Below are 17,658 nucleotides of genomic sequence, written 5' to 3'. Positions count from 1 at the left end.
ATACAAAAAAAAAAAAAAAAAAAAAAATTGTAATTCCAAGAGGTACCTTTTGGAACTCAAAGACGTCTAAGATGTGAAAATTTATTAAAATATAAAGATTTAAATTTTTAATAATGTCTTTTAGTATATGTAATTCATATATAAAGAGTAAATTTAATAAAAATAACTTTTTTTTATTTTAAATGTTTTTTTACCTCTTAATCTTTATAGCTTATTGTTATAAATATTATGCAATCTAGAAGTTAATTTTTTACCTAATTCATCCCCAGGTGAATCTTGAATTTTATTAAATTCATCAATTATTTATCAGTAAATAAATAATTGATAAATAAAATTAGAATATTAAAAAACTACATTGTTACTATGGATTCCAAATTTCAGTAAATTAGGAAGGGGATGATAATTCGATAAAAATTCCTATACTTACAGCATAAAACAAGTCAAGATAAATAAAAACAAAGCTAAGAAAATATACAAATACAGATTTTGTACAATTGTAAAATAAAAATTCAAGAAACAACATTACTAAACAGTGTTAAAATATATCTTTATATATATATATATATAAGACATGTAAAACCAAATATAATTTACAGAGAAAATATCGGTGAAACGTCGTTTTTTAAAAGAGTCCCCCAGTCTCTTTGGATCGAATGGTCGCCGCTTCAACGGCGGTGATGAGGGCAGATCTAAATCCGATTTTTTCTAATTGGTGCACGGCCTGGATGGAAGTGCCCGCCGGCGAGCACACGTCGTCCTTCAGAGCCCCCGGATGTTTGCCGGTTTCCAAAACCATCTTGGCCGATCCCTAGGAAGAAAATACAAGATCCATTTAAGATTTAAGATTTTATTCCTTAACTAGTCGCCTTTGAAGATCAAATGGTTCGCCGAAAATAATTAATCGCCGATTTAATTTCACTTAAATCGTTTTAGATATACTAATAACTTCTTGCCCATGATTCCATCAAATTTTAAGTGTCATAGATACTCTCAGTTCATTGTGTACATGAACTTTTTTTGCTGAAGACCAATCCCATGTCATCATAACACTATTAAAAATGTAAACGTGTGATTCATCTATCTTCTAAATTTTGCGGTGATGTAACTTCACTTTTTTTTTATTTGTCTTGCAAACGACACAGATATTAAACAGAATCCTTTTCTTTCTGTTTTCAACAATGAAAAGAAAATCAACGGATACGATTTCGTATTTGATGAAACAATGGAAACGGTCTGGGATTATAGGGTATATGATGTAATTTATTGTTAAAAATTAAGCAAAAATAAATAAAAAATTAGTCAAATTCATCAGAAATTTGCACAATTATTAAATTAGTATTCGTTAAAAATACAATTTTTTTTTTTAAATTTTGAAAAAATTTTTAAATTTTTTTTTAAAAATATTTTTATGCAATACCTAGGAACGCCAAAATTCATCTTAATTTCTAATCGTTAAAATTCTAATAAATTTTTAAAAAAAAATCATTTTAAGATGCATATTTCCATTCATCAAACTATATATGTGCCAAATTTGGTAGCTATAGGTCAAAATTCAGGAAAAATTAAAGCGCCAACGAATAAACACACACATTCCTCTTAGTAAAGATATACAGTGTGTCTCAAAAACCTTGACTGAGGCTTTTATTTCTTAAATATTGATCGTAGACATATACTGTAAATTACAAAGTTGAGAAAAAAAAAAGGTGCAAAATGGCATGAAATCGATTAAAATTTTCAGGAAATTAAACTTTAAAAAATTCAAAATTTAAATTTTTATACGGATTCCCTACAATAAAAATTTACAGTGAGTAAAATGTGCCCCATTCTCTAATAAGGTCATGTACAAAATTGTACAATTTTATCATGAAAATTCTCAAAGATACGTTAAAACAAAGTTGGAGAAGCATCAATCACACATTAAAATGCAAATGTTTACAGCTTCAGTGCAGATGACGCGCCGCAGGAATGCATCATAAGAAAATTAAATATGCTTCATATCTTTAGTTTTAAATACAAATTTTAAAATCTATGCTTCCTGAAAAATGCTTTAAAATTTTATATCATGAATTACAGAATATAACGTAAAAATAGAACAGTCAATGAACTTGTAAAAAATCTTATGTAAGTAATCTTTCCTTATATAATCTTTCCTTTAAGTTATTATTTCTACACATTTTTAATACTCTTGAACCAATAAATAGTAAAATTATTATTTATTTATTCAATCATTACTTTCTTTGTTAATTTGTGTACGACCCTTAAAACATGAACATCCGACGTGATTTTTATTCTTTGCGAACTCATATCCAGGCATCGAAAAGTGATTTAAGCCAGCATTTATGTAGTTTCATATCTTTGAGACTTTTTGTGATAAAATGCTGAAATTTCGTACATGACCTTATTAGAGGATGGGGCACATTTTACTCACTGGAAATTTTTTTGTACTGAGTCCGTATAAAAATTTAAATTTTGTATTTTTTAAAGTTTAATCCTCTGAAAAGTTTAATTGATTTCATGGTAATTTGCACCTTCTTTTAAACAATTTGCAGTATATGTCTACGATCAATATTTCAGGAATAAAAGCCGTGGTCAAGGTTTTTGAGACACCCTGTATATATTTTTTATCTTATTTTTTAAAATTCCCTTCCTAAAGTCTTGAAAGTGAATACGGAATAAATGATCTTCTTTGTAGTAGTCCATATCAGATGAATAAAATTGAATGATGGAAGAGAAGTATTTCGAAGAAATTTTAATGTATTCAAGACAATACACAAGATTAAAAATTAATTTCGGATTTAATTATATTAAAGCCTCATTTTGAAGCAACATAAGGACTATTTTGAACGGAATTTGTAATTTTCAACCTCAGTCAGATGACGAGGGCAACGCTGAACTAGTATTCGCCTTCCAGAATTTCATACTATGACAGCTGAAGAATGTTTGACGCACTACATCAGATTTTGCGTGAGTACGCTCACATACAAGACATGGATCAGGTTTTTCCCTTGGAATCGGGTTTCGAACATGAAGTTCTCTTATCCTGAAGACGAAACCTTAACGCTATGCATCACGACCCCGATTATTTTTGGTACTTCCTATATCTTGCTTTGAGAAACCTTTATTAATGGTTATCCGATATTAGCAGTTGTATTATCCAATGTTGTAATATTAAGGGGAATAATATAATTAACTAAAAGGAAGGCCATTTAGAATATTTTTAGATGGGCAGTGATTTTATAGCAATCTATGCCATTTCTAATAAAAAACGAATTTTTGATAAAAATTCTAGTCTTCACGAATTCTAGTCTTCTTTTTCTATTTATTGAAACACGAAATAATTCGCTTTCATGTTTAAAAATAATTTGAATGTGTCTCTGAAAAGATACCGCGTGAATTATGTACATTTGGAAACTTTACGACTTTGTGATAAATCTTTTCTAGATTTCTACATCGCAATATCTGGAATTCCACTAGGTCGTGGAATTGTTTGTAATAAAGATTCGAAAAATATTGCCCCAAAAATATTTAATTATTTGTCTCTAAAATATCCTGCTTCCAAGGGACAACGAGCCTTGGAGTACAATTAAAACATAACAATAAGCGTTATTAATTAAAAAAATTAAAACTGCCAAAAAAATTGAAAAAAAAATCAACATTAGTATAAAACACACAAAAAAATTACCAGAAGTGTTTGAGCTGCAAGTTTAATGGCTAACTCTCTTCTGATTCCCATTTTAACGCCGCCATCTGCCAGAGCTTCAATAGCCATGAACATCTGCAAAACAAAATAACACGAATTTATGTAGAGAAAGGGAAATCGTTTTCGTTTCTACACTGATCATAATTTCTTCTTTACTGAGCTAACAGAAGGAAAAATAAAAGATTAAAAAACATTCTTTTATTTATAGGTTGTTAAATAGAAGAATTTTTTTTTTTAATTCAAAAATATGGAAGTAAAAAATGTGAATAGCTTACAGAGATACTTCAAGTAAATACGATTTTTTTTCACATTTATGAAAAATTCTTAATTTAAATGAATGTTTAAATACTTTTTATTATGATCTTCAAATCTTAGTTCCCTTAACCCTTTCTAGGGCCGTGGGAAGTATGCTTCCCACCAAATTTATCAATCTTTGTATGAATTTATGTAGGTTGGCATAAGTTCTGACAAATTTTTTTACAAAGACAGAAACTTAGATGCTTTAGTTCTTTATCTCACACAAAATGATGCGTCTTGGTTTGTTACTTAATTATTAATTAACCAATCAAATTAAATTTATCTAATAAGCTAAATGAATCCCTTTTCCTACTCTAATTTCAAGCCTAAAAATATTTTAACATAATATGACTAGAAAAAAATGGCCCTTTAAAGGGTTAATGTAAAACGTAATGCATTTACGATTTTGCTTTGACCTCTACATATCTGATTTTAAAAAGAAATTAGAACAAGTTAAAATTATGACATTTTGGCATATGATTATTACTTAAACCTTTAATTTTGGAATTAAACCATCTACTCTCTGTCCATAACCATGAGAACACTATAACACAAAAACACAATTAATTAGATGGGTAAAATTTATCAAATGATTTTATAAATAGAATAGAAGATCCACACCAAATATTTAGCAGATAGATAATACGTTTATTCACTTATCTGCCGGTGCATGGACAAAATAACTAAAAAAAAAACAAAAACAAAATGAGCTCGAAAAATGAAATTTGTTATATACCATTGGAGTTGAATTTGTTAATCTACGCGCTTTTCCTATCATTGGCTGTCACAAATTTGCATACTCACATATGGAAGCTTTCATGTTGTGCAATTGTCATATGCATCGTAATTTGGAATAGAAACTGTCGGATTCGTAACTAACGTTCTTCGTGTAATTAGATTATGACGCTATATTCAGGAACCCCACATGTTACATATCAAAATACTCGTCTTAACGTGCTCTATTCGAATCTATAAATATTAGATGCTGCTAGCCTTGAGGGACACTCTGTATTAACCTTTAACGTGAATTTAGCATTTCTAATGAATTTATCGTGTCATCCTTGGCGAGTTATTTGGCGATTAATTCCTGACATACGGTTAATTGTATATGAAAATCTAATTTGTGTTTTACACACGTTTTTGATAACCGATTGAAACAAAAATTTAACACAAAACTACACTTGTAGGTATAATCAATTCATTTTTGAATTATTGCATTTATTTATTTTTGAAAGTATAGACATACAGACAGTTAAACTGTAGTTAAATTTGGCTAAAAATTTGACAGATATTTACAATATAGATGTTAAATCAGTGTACCGAATTTTATCCATATTGCTCTCTTCGTATTGTAATTATCGTGTTAACTGATATACGACAGCCAGACTTCCTCTGAACAGATTTTTCTCAAAATTTGACGGTTGTCTGCAAATTTGGTGTTACGACCGTATACCAAATTTTAACCGCCTAGTTAAAATAGTTTTTGAATTATCTTTGTCACAGAAAATAGATATTTTCCAGAAATGTATTTTTCGAACTCTGGGAGATAGATCTAAAACGAGAAGATTCGTCAAAATCTTGAGTTCGAATTTTTTTTACGATTACTATACTTTCTCTATATTACGTATACGAGAAAGTAAAATACATTGATTTTTGAAGCGTATTCTTCTATTATACACGAGTAAATAGAAGACACTTTAAATAGACACTTTAATTAGACACTTTTCGGTCAACTCATTCACTGATTTAGCTCTAAATCTAATACGGATTTTAGTTTAGTTATATTAACGTCTCGTTGTAAAGCAACACTAGGGCTATTTTGGGACGGACCTCATAATATTGAACCGCGGTCAGATGACGATGACAACACCTGAGCTAGCACCCCCCTCTCCAGACCACATCATATCAGCGGGAGAATGCTTGGCATGACTGATTTAACGTGCAACAGACCCCCTAAAACGACGGTTCTTCGGTGGAATCGGATCTCGAACCTGAAACCCTACGGCTCACAAGTCGAGTCCTTACCACCAGGCCACCGTGGCTCAAATTTAATGCGGAACTGCGTTATATATGCTAAACCTGTATACCAAATTTTATCCATTAAGTTCTTCATGTTTTATAATTAACGTGTACTCGAACAGACAGACTTTCACTGAATGGATTTCTTTCAAAATATAATAGAGATCTACAAATTTGGAGTAATAAAGACTGTATACAAAGTGTCATCCTTGTAGCTAGGGGTATTTTTGAATTGTAGCCTAATAATTGAATCATCGTCTAATAATTGTGTTTCTCGAATTCAGGCATATCAGAAACACGGAGATTCGGCAAAATGTCGAGTTGAATTTTTTAATAATTGTAATACTTTCTTTGTTGCTGTTTCTAATGACACTTGTCATAGACAAGCCCACTGCCTTTAGCAGTCAGTGATTTTAAGCCAAGGGTGCGTCTCTTGTTTTTTCAGTAGCGCCATCTTGAGCCAAGAGTACGATTTAGCTACACACATGTCACAACCCATTTTACGGGGCGGACTTCATTCATGCATTGCATTCACTCATCCACAGATCGTAATTTAGACCTGAATCGGGGAACGATCACCCCTGATGCAGTAGCCCCACTGACATTACTGTCGACAAGGACGACTTTGTGACCACGACAGATTTATCCGTGCGCCAGCCACCACATGCACGGAGAGTCTCCGACCGGCGGGGTTCGAACTCGCAACCCAAGGGACTGAATCCAACGCCCTGCCAACTAGGCTATCCCAGCCCTACTTTCGTTGTATATTTCGTATACCAAAAAGAAATAGAGGGAAAGCAAAGACAGAAATGATTTGAGCCATCAAGAAGAAAGACAGTATAAATCAAAATTCCGATTTTTTTTTTAATCAACTCGACAAAGGTAAAATCTACGCTCTGTGAGTAAGAGCAGCTCTTACCAGTTTTCCTTCATTGTTCGCAGGCGTATTTTAAAGTTGAACGAGTATAGAAAAATAATACCTGTTCAAATTTAAAATTTGATGATGAATTAAGTATTTTGAACTAGTATTTTTTTTTTTCTTTTTCTTCTTGCCTATTCGAACATAGAAATCTTAATAAGGGAGGACAATCCTTTTAATACAAATATATAACAACATCGTTAAAAATAAGTAAATACATGGATTAACACAAATAAGAAACCCAGTTTGTATTATGATATGAGCTGCTCATTGGATGGCATTTGCAATCAGTACTCGCAAAGAAAGATTACTCCAATATTTAAAACTAAGGACTATTTCTTTAAACTGGTTTCCATCAATTAATTAATTTGCCACGAGCCATCATAGTTAATATAATAGGACAAATGAGATTTTTGACATATAACTCACATAAGCAGGTCCGCTGCCACTAAGGCCCGTGACAGCATCTAACAAATTCTCCTCTATTTGGTCGCAGATTCCAACGGATTCGAATATTCGATGCGCAGTTCCCGCATCCTCTTCCAAGGTGTTGCTGCCACAAGAGAAGACAGAAGCTCCTTCTCGTACCAGAGCGGGGGTGTTAGGCATGACACGAATCACTCGAGATTTAGGTGGCAGAGCCTGAAAAGAGAATACTTCTTAGCTCGAAATGTGACAGTTAATAGATTATTAACAGGTTTGCTTTGGAAAAGAATTTCAAATTATGAATTTTGATGATATGCTCTTTTGGATCACTTTGACATCATATTCAAGGTCGATCCTAGACCGATTGGGTCAAACGCTTTTAATAGGACTAGCAATGAAGAGGCTTTTTATTATTAATGTTATCTGCTTCATTACCAGTCAGTGACTTACTAGGATAGGCAGTAAAGATATACATGTCACATATTCAGGATGCCATTACCAGAGTGTCCAAATTTAAAGAGAGAATTCCAGTCAGAATCTTTAATCTGATTTCGTCAATTTTTACTTCCTTTGAAAGCTCATGACATCCATATATGATTGACGGTACCCCTCTTCCACGGTATCCTCAAAATCGATATCCCAAAATAAAAATTTGACAGAGGCCCCTGCCTCAACAATTAGAGCGATTTCACCAATTAATTTCCCCACTCTGTGAGCAAACATAACGACATAGAGTGCATAGCAAACCAATCAGAAATTTCTATGTTTAATCTTCAAACATTTAAAATAGTACAGTACACTCCCGAATATCCAGCCTAATATAGCGGAAGGGAAGGCTGGATAACAAAGAAGCCGGATATGCTGAAGTTCTATGAATTCATTTCTTTGCCCCAATATCAGAAGACAGTTTTTATGTTGTTGTTGTTGTTTCTTATGGCACTTGTCATGGATAAGCCCGCTGTTACGAAGACAGCGATTTTAAGCCGGTGGGGGAGCGTCTCTTGTTTTTTTAGTAGCGCCAACTAGGGCCAAGAGTAAGACTTTGCTACTCACGCATCACTCATTCGCTTGCACAGCTCTTTTTTTACAGGAGGGCACATTCACACATCTCACAGATAGAAACACGGAAGAACAACCATGTCCAAACCGGGACTCGAACATAGGACGCCCAGATCCCGGGGAAGACGCGCTACCCCTATGCCAGGACTCCGGCAGACAGTTTTTATACCAAAATTCAGTGTTATAATACATATTTTTTCACTTCTTATTAAATACTAAACCCCCTCATTTATCTCAAGCCACGTAGAATGTGAACGCGGCTCGGCGAATCATAGAAGCACTTGCTTGTTTTTGCTGTTAGATTAGAATCCAGTTGCTGTATAACGTAAAATTTCTCCTCCATAGTCACAAAAACTTTTTTTCGGTTATCATCCATTTTGAAATCTTTACTGTGGTATACTTAAAAAAAACCATTAAGATACCCCAAGAACGATTTACGAATACTGTACATACTGTGCAGTTATAATCAATATGTGCAGTACGCACTGCGCAGTGGCAACATCTGAGGTCCGTTACACACTGACGAAACAATGAACTCGAGCAGAACGCTACTCTTTTCTTGTCAAAACATATTTTACACATGACACGTAAAAAAAAAATCGTAGCAGACGCCCGCTTCCAATGCCTTAACAATGTTGTCAATCCAGCGCCTACCTTCCTTATTTAGTTACGACAAAAGAAAGTTAGACCAGATAGTACGGAAGCCGGATATTCGAGAGTGTATTATACTTTCATGTGTTATTGTAAGACGTAATTCATCAATGTCGGTTGACATTGATAAAATAATGTTATTATTGTGATATACAACTAAATAAATATGAATGAACAGCTATTAATAGATGGTCCAAAGAGAATAATTAATATTTAAAACATTTTCAGTATCTAATAGTTTTTTATCTGCTATAAAAGCAGTTAAAATTAAAATAAAGTGTCCGCTTTTATGAACATTGATGAGCTGATAGGTAATATCTGGATATAGTATCTAAAAATAGCAAATTGGTTGGTTTCAAATTTAACAAAATCTATAGCATATATCATCCTTAATTAAAGACTCTTTTCTTGACTTACTTTTTCTATTTGTCGCGTAGTGATACCCATAGCGACTGAAATAACCAGATGCTGGGGTGTTATGAATTCAGCGACGTCCTTGAGGACTTTAGGAATGACAGGTGGTTTCACAGCTAGGATGAGAATTCGGGAGTCATCTGCAACGTGACCATTGTTTGAAGTGGTACGACAACCTAGTCTCTGAAAAATAAAGAAGTGATTCATTAAGAGAAAGGTAGATTTTCGTTTACAGTGGAATTAAAACCAAAATAGTTAATTGAAGTTTTAAAAGGTTTACAAAAAAAATTTAAAGAAAAATGATAAATGTGCCATGAGTGTTTACAAATTTCTGTTTATCTTGTATTGTTAAATATTTTTTTAAATGAAATTTTACTTTCAATTTTCCACTCATTTGCTAATATGTTAGATCTCTAAAAAAATTTATACCTTTTTGTATCTGAATAAAAACGAATTCTTTAAATATTTTCAGAGCTTAACCATCTATTAGACGAGTAATTTAGAAAATTTTGATTCCATTCGCATGGCGCCACTTGGTAGTAATTTTTAAAAAAATCATTTCAAGATTTTATATAATTTATAATAATGAATTATAAAATAAAATTCAAAAAGTAGACAACAATTAAGCTGAAAAATTTTCTTTTCAGACCACAAAAAAAGTAGTTTTTTAAAAATATTCAATTGGTGTTAAATTGAAAATAGATTATACCATGTGTTAGAAAATCTTGTTGTTCCATACAAAATAAATTAAAAATTAAAAACATACTTCTATTAATGTGATGAACAGAAAGTTAAAGCAAAATTTATCTTTTTTAATTTTGAGAACAATGTTTTCAAGTTCAATACCAGGTGGAGTCCCTGACAAGGAACCAAAATTTAGTTAAATTAATCGGTTCACTAATAATTAATTTTTGAAAATATAAAAATAGCGTATCGTCATTGGGAAGACAATAGTTAGAAAACTAACACATTAGGAAGGGAATAAGAAACCGATTGCTAAATTACATGTTTATAGACACACACACAAAAAATATACATAAAAATTTTAAGGGAAAAAAACAAAACAAAGTTGTGAGAAAATTGCACCTACTCTCATTTGATCTAGTAAGAGTACGTCACTACGAGGACAACTACAGATAATCCTTTCTGCTGGGCTTAGCTCTGAAAGAAAAAAAAATCTGAATTATGTAACGTGCTTATGACACAGATATGATACGCTGAAATATCGATTTATTTAAAATTATGTTAAATTAGCAAATCTCTATTAACAATAATGAAGATTTCATGAGCTCTACGTACCAAATCGTTTGACCTAGTGCCACAAAATTTGTCATATATATATATTGATGGATAAGAATGTGCATCTTAGAGTGTGTTTAAAAATATTTATTTAGAATTTTAATTTGAAAAATTACATGAAATTTTGTTTTTTAGCTTTAATTTTCAAAGATATTACCTCAAAAAATTAATTTGGTCAACATCTCGAAACTCTCAAATTTAATTTTTTAATGATGCCAATTTAATTGTGGTAATTAATAATTTAATCAATTTAATTCTATAATTTTATCAAATTGTTGAAGATATTACTTCTTTATGATTTACAATAGTCTTGTTATAATTAAAAGCAAATTAATTTCACTTACTTCATATTGATGACAAGAAATTTTATTTTTCATAATGTTGCAAGAGATGATACATTATGTTTCCATGTTTTTATTCAGTATTTTTATATTAATTTTTATTTGTAATGCTTTATTTTGTAAATATTTTTTGGCAATATTTTATTTGTTATAAAGATTTTGTAATTATTTACCAATTTCATTTATAAACATTTTTAGACCAAAATTCTTCAAATAAATAAAATTTCCAAGTTCTTTTGCTGTTGATGAAGGTTTGTTAACTGCAACTGTGTCGTTCAATACAGGTGATGGTTCAATAGGGAATGACGTCTCTTATTACCTTTTCCTACGAAAATAATTTTCAAAGATTTCATTTTATAATAGAGAAGTCATATCTCGCACGAGGTATAAATTGATATCTTTTACAGTGAGATAAAGAACATTAGCTTTTCTCTTTACTTTCTAATGGCAGATTTGTGGCGTAGGAAACAGGAGCTCAAATACATTATTATTAAAAAAATATCTGATGGAACATTGTCAATGCTGCCATTTCCATTTGATTTTGCTGCAGTTCAAGCTTTTGGATTTGGTTGATCATAGACGTGCATCGCATATTACTTGATCAAGTAGTAAAAGTGCTTTAAGTGTTATTAATAAAATTTATGGTTTTTTAATGGATAAAGTTGCGTGTTTATTCGCCATTGCCAAATATTTTTAATTTATTATAATTTTGAAACTATTATAACACGGAATTATTTTTAAAAAGTATGACTATGGAAAATAAAAAATAAATTTTAACTGTTCACAAAATTTATTATTTGGGAAATTTTAAAGGTTAGATATTTTTTTAAAAGCAATATTTTGTTTAAAAATAAAAACAGACTAACCGCCGTTTTAATTTTTTAAATTTTTATTTATTTCACCAGATTTGGCATTAGAATTAACTCAGTTACTATCTAATGGCTATTTCGCTTCTTTGTTTTGTTTCAAAAGCAAGAATAGAAAAAAATTAATTTCCACATGAATTTAATTTCTCATAAATTAATATTTCCACTTCCTAATAATCAACAAAAGTAAAATTTAAAACTGTTATACATGTTGTATTATTTTTTAAACGGGAATAAAACATATTCCTGGTGAACACGTAGGTAAGAAGTGATTCATTTTTAATATAGCTGAAGAACTATGATTTCCTGATCACTAATACAAGTGATCAGGAAAGTAAATATAAGTAAAAATTCTACGGCTTTTAGAAATGTTTTGAGTCAGTTACATTACCACTTTTATTTAAACTCAATGACGCAGTCTTATCAGCCAAGAAGTTTTCGACCTGCAGGTAGGCTCATTTGACAAACGATTTGTTTTACTTTCGCATGCGGGCAGCTTTATCTTTAAGACGATAACGTTTATTATCCTGCCGTTTATTTATCCTGATGGGTTTTATCAACCGCACATGCTTGATGCAGGCACTTGAATACGATGTTGGCATTTAGATAATTAAGATAAGATGAGATAAGAGAGTGTTCTAGAGTATTGACCTTCACTCAGGTGGAAGAAACAAAAGAAAAATGTGGGATTAGTATGTGGAATTATTGCATTTATTATTGTATATGCTGTTATCAATTGTGTTTTTGGAAAGCATGTTTTTGTCAAAAAAACTGCCACTGATGTCGATAATAAAATGGGACGCAATCCAGTAAGGAGTTGAAGGTAATACCTATTTCAAAATTTATCATTACAGATATTTGAGATAGATTATTTATTTTTCTTTTATAGAAGCTGTTAGGCAAACTAGGAAAATTAATTCGGACAAAAATAAATACTTTTTCAAAAAAAAAAAAAACATAGAAAAAAGTATTATTTTTATATGATAATCAAATTAAATCATACAATTGGGATAAATTTTGATATTAACCCCTTAACTGTGATCTCCAAGTTTGATTCATGCATTAAATTATGGTCTTTTTACTTTCGTGTATACGAAGTATGCAAAAACAAAGTGCTGTAGTTTTCAAAAAAAAAAAAAAAAAAAAAAGAGAGAGAGAGAGAGAGAGAGAGAGAAACAGTTTTCACGTCGTTTCAGACCTCTCAGATTTCGAAAAACAAAATTTTTGAATTATGTTTGTTTATCTCTGAACACAATAATTCAAAAATGACAGAGCTATAAAAAGGATTACGATGAAATTTAGAAGATAATTTTAACACGAAATTTACAGATAACTATCAAATTTCGGGCGAAATCCATAGACAGAAATATGTCTATATGTCTAACCGCATGTATGTGAACATCATAACTGAAAAATGCAAAGCGCTGTGCGGGAGAAATTTAGAGTACTGATTTATTTTCAGAACTGAACACGCGTGTTGAATTTTGAACAAAATCTGTAAAAGGAGCAACAATTGTTGATCAATACATTCCTAAGTATGTGAATTGGATAACTCAAAAACACAATGAATTAGATTAATAAATTTTTGTATGCGGTGATTGGAATTTATATTGAATTAACAATGTTTAATTCCTTCTAATTACATAACAGATTATTAAAATTCAGTTAAGAATTTTTAATGCAGCATGTAACATTTTAAAATTTGCTTCTTTTGGAAACAGACATTATATATAATATTTGTAATAGGAAGATAAAAGTACATAGAATATCGGGCTTATAAAAATCTCTTTAAGACATCAAACATATATTATTCTTTCTAAATTGGTATTGATTCGTTCCCTTTCCAAATGGCTTCTTAAACAATTAAAATATTCAAAACGAAATTTGTCAAAAAATTGTAATGCTTACATTTGTTTCTACTATAAAAGAAATGCGAGAACATCATGTTAATTCATCATGGTTTGCATATTTCAATTAAGTTCAAATTATAGGTAATATAGCCTAGATTAATTTCATCATTTTCATTTTAATTCTAATATTCCTAAGTATTAAAATAATTCGATATTAAAATAACTTATTTAGAACTAAGCCTTGTCTTCTTAGGCGTGAGTTTTTTAAATTAGTAGAAGCTTTCATTAATTGAAATCACCATCTTTAAAATGAAATCGACATTTATTTTTAATCCAACTTTTTCTTTGAAAAAACATTTCGTAAGTTTATGTATTTTGTCATATAAAATTTAATTTTCAATTTATGGAATGAGTGCAATCTACTCAAACAAAAAAGTCTAAAAATAATTATTCGTTGTCTCTCTATTATGAAAAGAAGTATGTAAATTTTACATCTTATTCATTATGTGATTGGTAGACAAGCGAGTTACTTGACCCATGACATTTGAAGTTTTTTTTTGCCAGTATTGTTTGAAATATTTAATAAAAAATATTATTGTATAATTAAAAAGTATTTATATTGCATTTGAAGGTGAAATGGTGACAGAAAATAAAACCTTAATTAAGATTAAATTAACAGCAAATGAGTTTAAAACGATATTATTTGATAATTCTACTTTAGACACTCCGTTTTTGGCAACACTAATGAATAGTTTTCCGGATTGTTTCCGTTTTTCGAGCAAAGGAAATTTTTTCGTCATTAAGCTAGCAATCGTAAGAATACCTAAATAATGCACATGTTAACTCTGCTTTTTAAAAAAAACGTTGGCAAAGCAGGCAGGGAAAGAAACCCTTTAGTTTTTATAGAAAAAATATTCTGAAATCACCAATAAAATACTCATAGTGATTATTGGATGCAAAATTAAATTACTTCTTTCCCAAATAATGAATTTAAAAATTCAAATACCCAAGTCTATTTTGTAGTTTTATTCGTAGGAAGTTTTCAGCTTAAAGTAAACGATTTTATATATTTCATCTAAATATATCTATACTTATAATAAAGCTCAATGTGTGTGTGTGTGTGTGTTGGCGCTCTACAGGCCAGACCGTTTGACCTACAGCTACCAAATTTGGTACATGTATACCTTGGAGGTTGGGAATGTGCACCTGGGGTTCCTTTTTTCGAATTTTTAATTAGAATTTTAATTATTAATTAAAAACTAAATTTCCCGCCAAAAAAATCTTCTATTTTCCCCACCGCCAACTTTTCCGCCAAAAAAATCTTCCATTATCCCCAGCGCCAAACGAGAAAGGCTTCAGTTTTTTTTTCTCCCAACAGTAATGAGGCTAGGGTTAAAATTTTTCGGCGGATTATTTCAATCGGTTCTGTTTATTTTCTTAATGTTTGATGCATTTAAAATTAAACATTGTTAACTAATCGATCTTTCAGATTCATTCTGAAGTACTTTTGAATTAAAATAAAACAGAATAAAGGAAATTAAAAATTTCTAATCCGCATAGCGTTACCCCAACTGGCGTAGAAAAATACACGTATTTGCGTTACGTAACTGGGGAAGAAAATTCACGCATGCGCATTCTGTTCTGATTGTTGCCATGGCAACCGTTATCAATGGACGATTTAAATTATTTTTGATTTAGTCGCATGCTTTTGTAAGTAAATTGTATTTATGTTAGTTATATATTTTTTGTATATGCTTATAGTTTTAAGTACATCGTTTTTTAAGTAGTTTTTTTAAAACCGGTTTTCGACCGTTTATTTTAAACGATTCGTTTTATTTTCTTAGTGTTTGATGCATTTAAATTTAAACATTGTTAATGAATCAATCTGCTCATAATGAATCTAAGAAAATTTTGTTGACAAACTCTTGAGATATTACATAAATTAAAAAAGATATTCTTTAGTGCCCATAAAGTTTAAACGCTGAGTGACTCTATTTTCAGTAATCAGATTATAAAAAAAAATGCTTTGTTTCAGTAAAAAATATTATTATATTAATTGAAGATTAATTCTTTCCACTTTAATTTAAAGCATAAATTCTACGGGTGCTAACAGAAAATGAGAGATACATATTACGTTATGACTGAAGGCCTTTATAATATTATGAATGAATTATATGACAATCAAAATTTGAAGTTTTAAAATATTTTGATGAAGAAGCTATTAAAGTAGAAATTGTATAAAATATTTAATTATTAAAATTTTAACGAACATTAAGATTGGCGAACCGGCTGGTCGCCAAAGGCGGCTAGTATTTAATAATTCATTCATGTTTTTGATAAGAGAATAAAATGAAATAAAATATTTCGTATTAATCAGAAATAATTATTAAAATAAATGTCCTTTTATAGTATTAAGATGCTGTCAAAAAATGCATATTTTTAAGTGCACAGAGAGCAGAATAAAGTTACTTTATGTAAAGAAAATCGTTACGTTACTGATTTTTTTAGATAACTATATAAAGTTTGAAATTTTGAATCAATCTTTTTTTATTCAAAATTAAAGTGTAAATTAAGCATCCCGCTTAAAGTTCTAAGATATAATTTATCCTTATAAAAAATGAAACTTTTTAGAAAAAATATATATTTGAAAATAAATTTTTTCCGTTATATGTATTTGCAAAAGATAATACTGTTCTTTATACAATCCTAGTCGAAATTCATTAAATTGCATATAAACGGGCATTTTCTTGGATTTTGTTTAAAAATTTGAGTTTGGCTTCATAGGCAAAATGGTAATAGTTGAGACAAATACATAAGTACAGCTCATTTTCAAAAGTAGTATTAAAACTTGTAAAAGTGCAGGGTTGAATCTGAAAATTTTTATATAAATGAGCAATTAGATATGAAAGAATAATAATACTGAATCATAAATATGCAAAATGCTTGAAAAAAATGTATAAATAAAGTTCAAGAAAGCATTCATTAAGAACTCAAGACTACAAAAAAAGGAAATAAAGAGTCAAAAAATGAAATATTTCCTTTTCATTTGATATAAACCTACTAAGATTTCAACAGTTTTACCTGATTTTATTAACTACTTGCCATTGACTATAATCAAGAGTTCCCAAACTTGCCAAATTTTGTATCCAAAAATAAAAACCAAAAAGACGCAAAGAATCATCAAATATATAAATATACATTATCATAATAGTCATATCAAGATTAAACTTTGTGTGAATCTGTTTAGTTACTGAACGAAAAGAAAAAGCGATAGCAGCAATTTTTAGGAAAAATTCAGAATTCCCAGAAGCTAAATTTTTGAAAAATCGATTATTCTGTCTCAGTTACATTAGAATAGTACCTAGTATAATGCTAATGTGGCAGACGCCAGAGATGCCAATTTCAGAAAAGCATAAAAAATGAGAAAGTATGTATTTATTTCAATAATTTTTTAAAAAATGGTAAAAGGAGCACCATTTTACATTTATTTTGAACAAATCATTTGTGTAAAAATTCAACCACCAAAATTAATATTATGTGCCATTAATGGTGCATGAACCAGAAGAAAACCTGATTTATAGGTTTATGGCAGAAAATTTTGATATGCAGCCGTTGAAATTGATACATTCCCCCATCTATTGAATTGGTATTTTCTTGAATTAATGATACATGTAAATACTTACAATTTTCTTTTTTATATGCAATTAAAAATTGATGACTTAATATCGCTTCTAAAAATGAATTCAGTTTTTTTTTCATAATTTTTTATCATACCATAGTTTATCGTCTGTAGCATCAAAATTAATTCAGTATTCTC

At 30.0% G+C, this 17,658-nt stretch overlaps 1 protein-coding gene across 2 annotated transcripts in view; it reads right to left on the bottom strand.

Moving 5' to 3' along the window:
- Positions 1-528: 528 nt before the first annotated feature.
- LOC129975653 (pyrroline-5-carboxylate reductase 2-like) overlaps positions 529-17,658 on the bottom strand; it is a 33,584-nt gene continuing 16,454 nt past the window's right edge. For both annotated transcript variants that reach the window (XM_056088755.1, XM_056088754.1), the window contains exons 2-6: positions 10,576-10,646; positions 9,489-9,668; positions 7,365-7,577; positions 3,683-3,775; positions 529-808 (exon numbers count right to left, since the gene is read on the bottom strand). In XM_056088755.1, coding sequence (XP_055944730.1) covers positions 623-808; positions 3,683-3,775; positions 7,365-7,577; positions 9,489-9,668; positions 10,576-10,646 — 743 coding nt within the window. In that variant the 3' untranslated portion in view covers positions 529-622. The remainder of the gene's footprint in view (positions 809-3,682; positions 3,776-7,364; positions 7,578-9,488; positions 9,669-10,575; positions 10,647-17,658) is intronic.

This window comes from Argiope bruennichi, chromosome 7 (assembly GCF_947563725.1).
Source record: "Argiope bruennichi chromosome 7, qqArgBrue1.1, whole genome shotgun sequence".
Classification (NCBI taxonomy): Eukaryota; Metazoa; Arthropoda; class Arachnida; order Araneae; family Araneidae; genus Argiope; species Argiope bruennichi.
The sequence above is the reverse complement of the archived record's forward strand: the minus strand, read 5'-3'. Positions and strand labels throughout refer to the sequence as shown.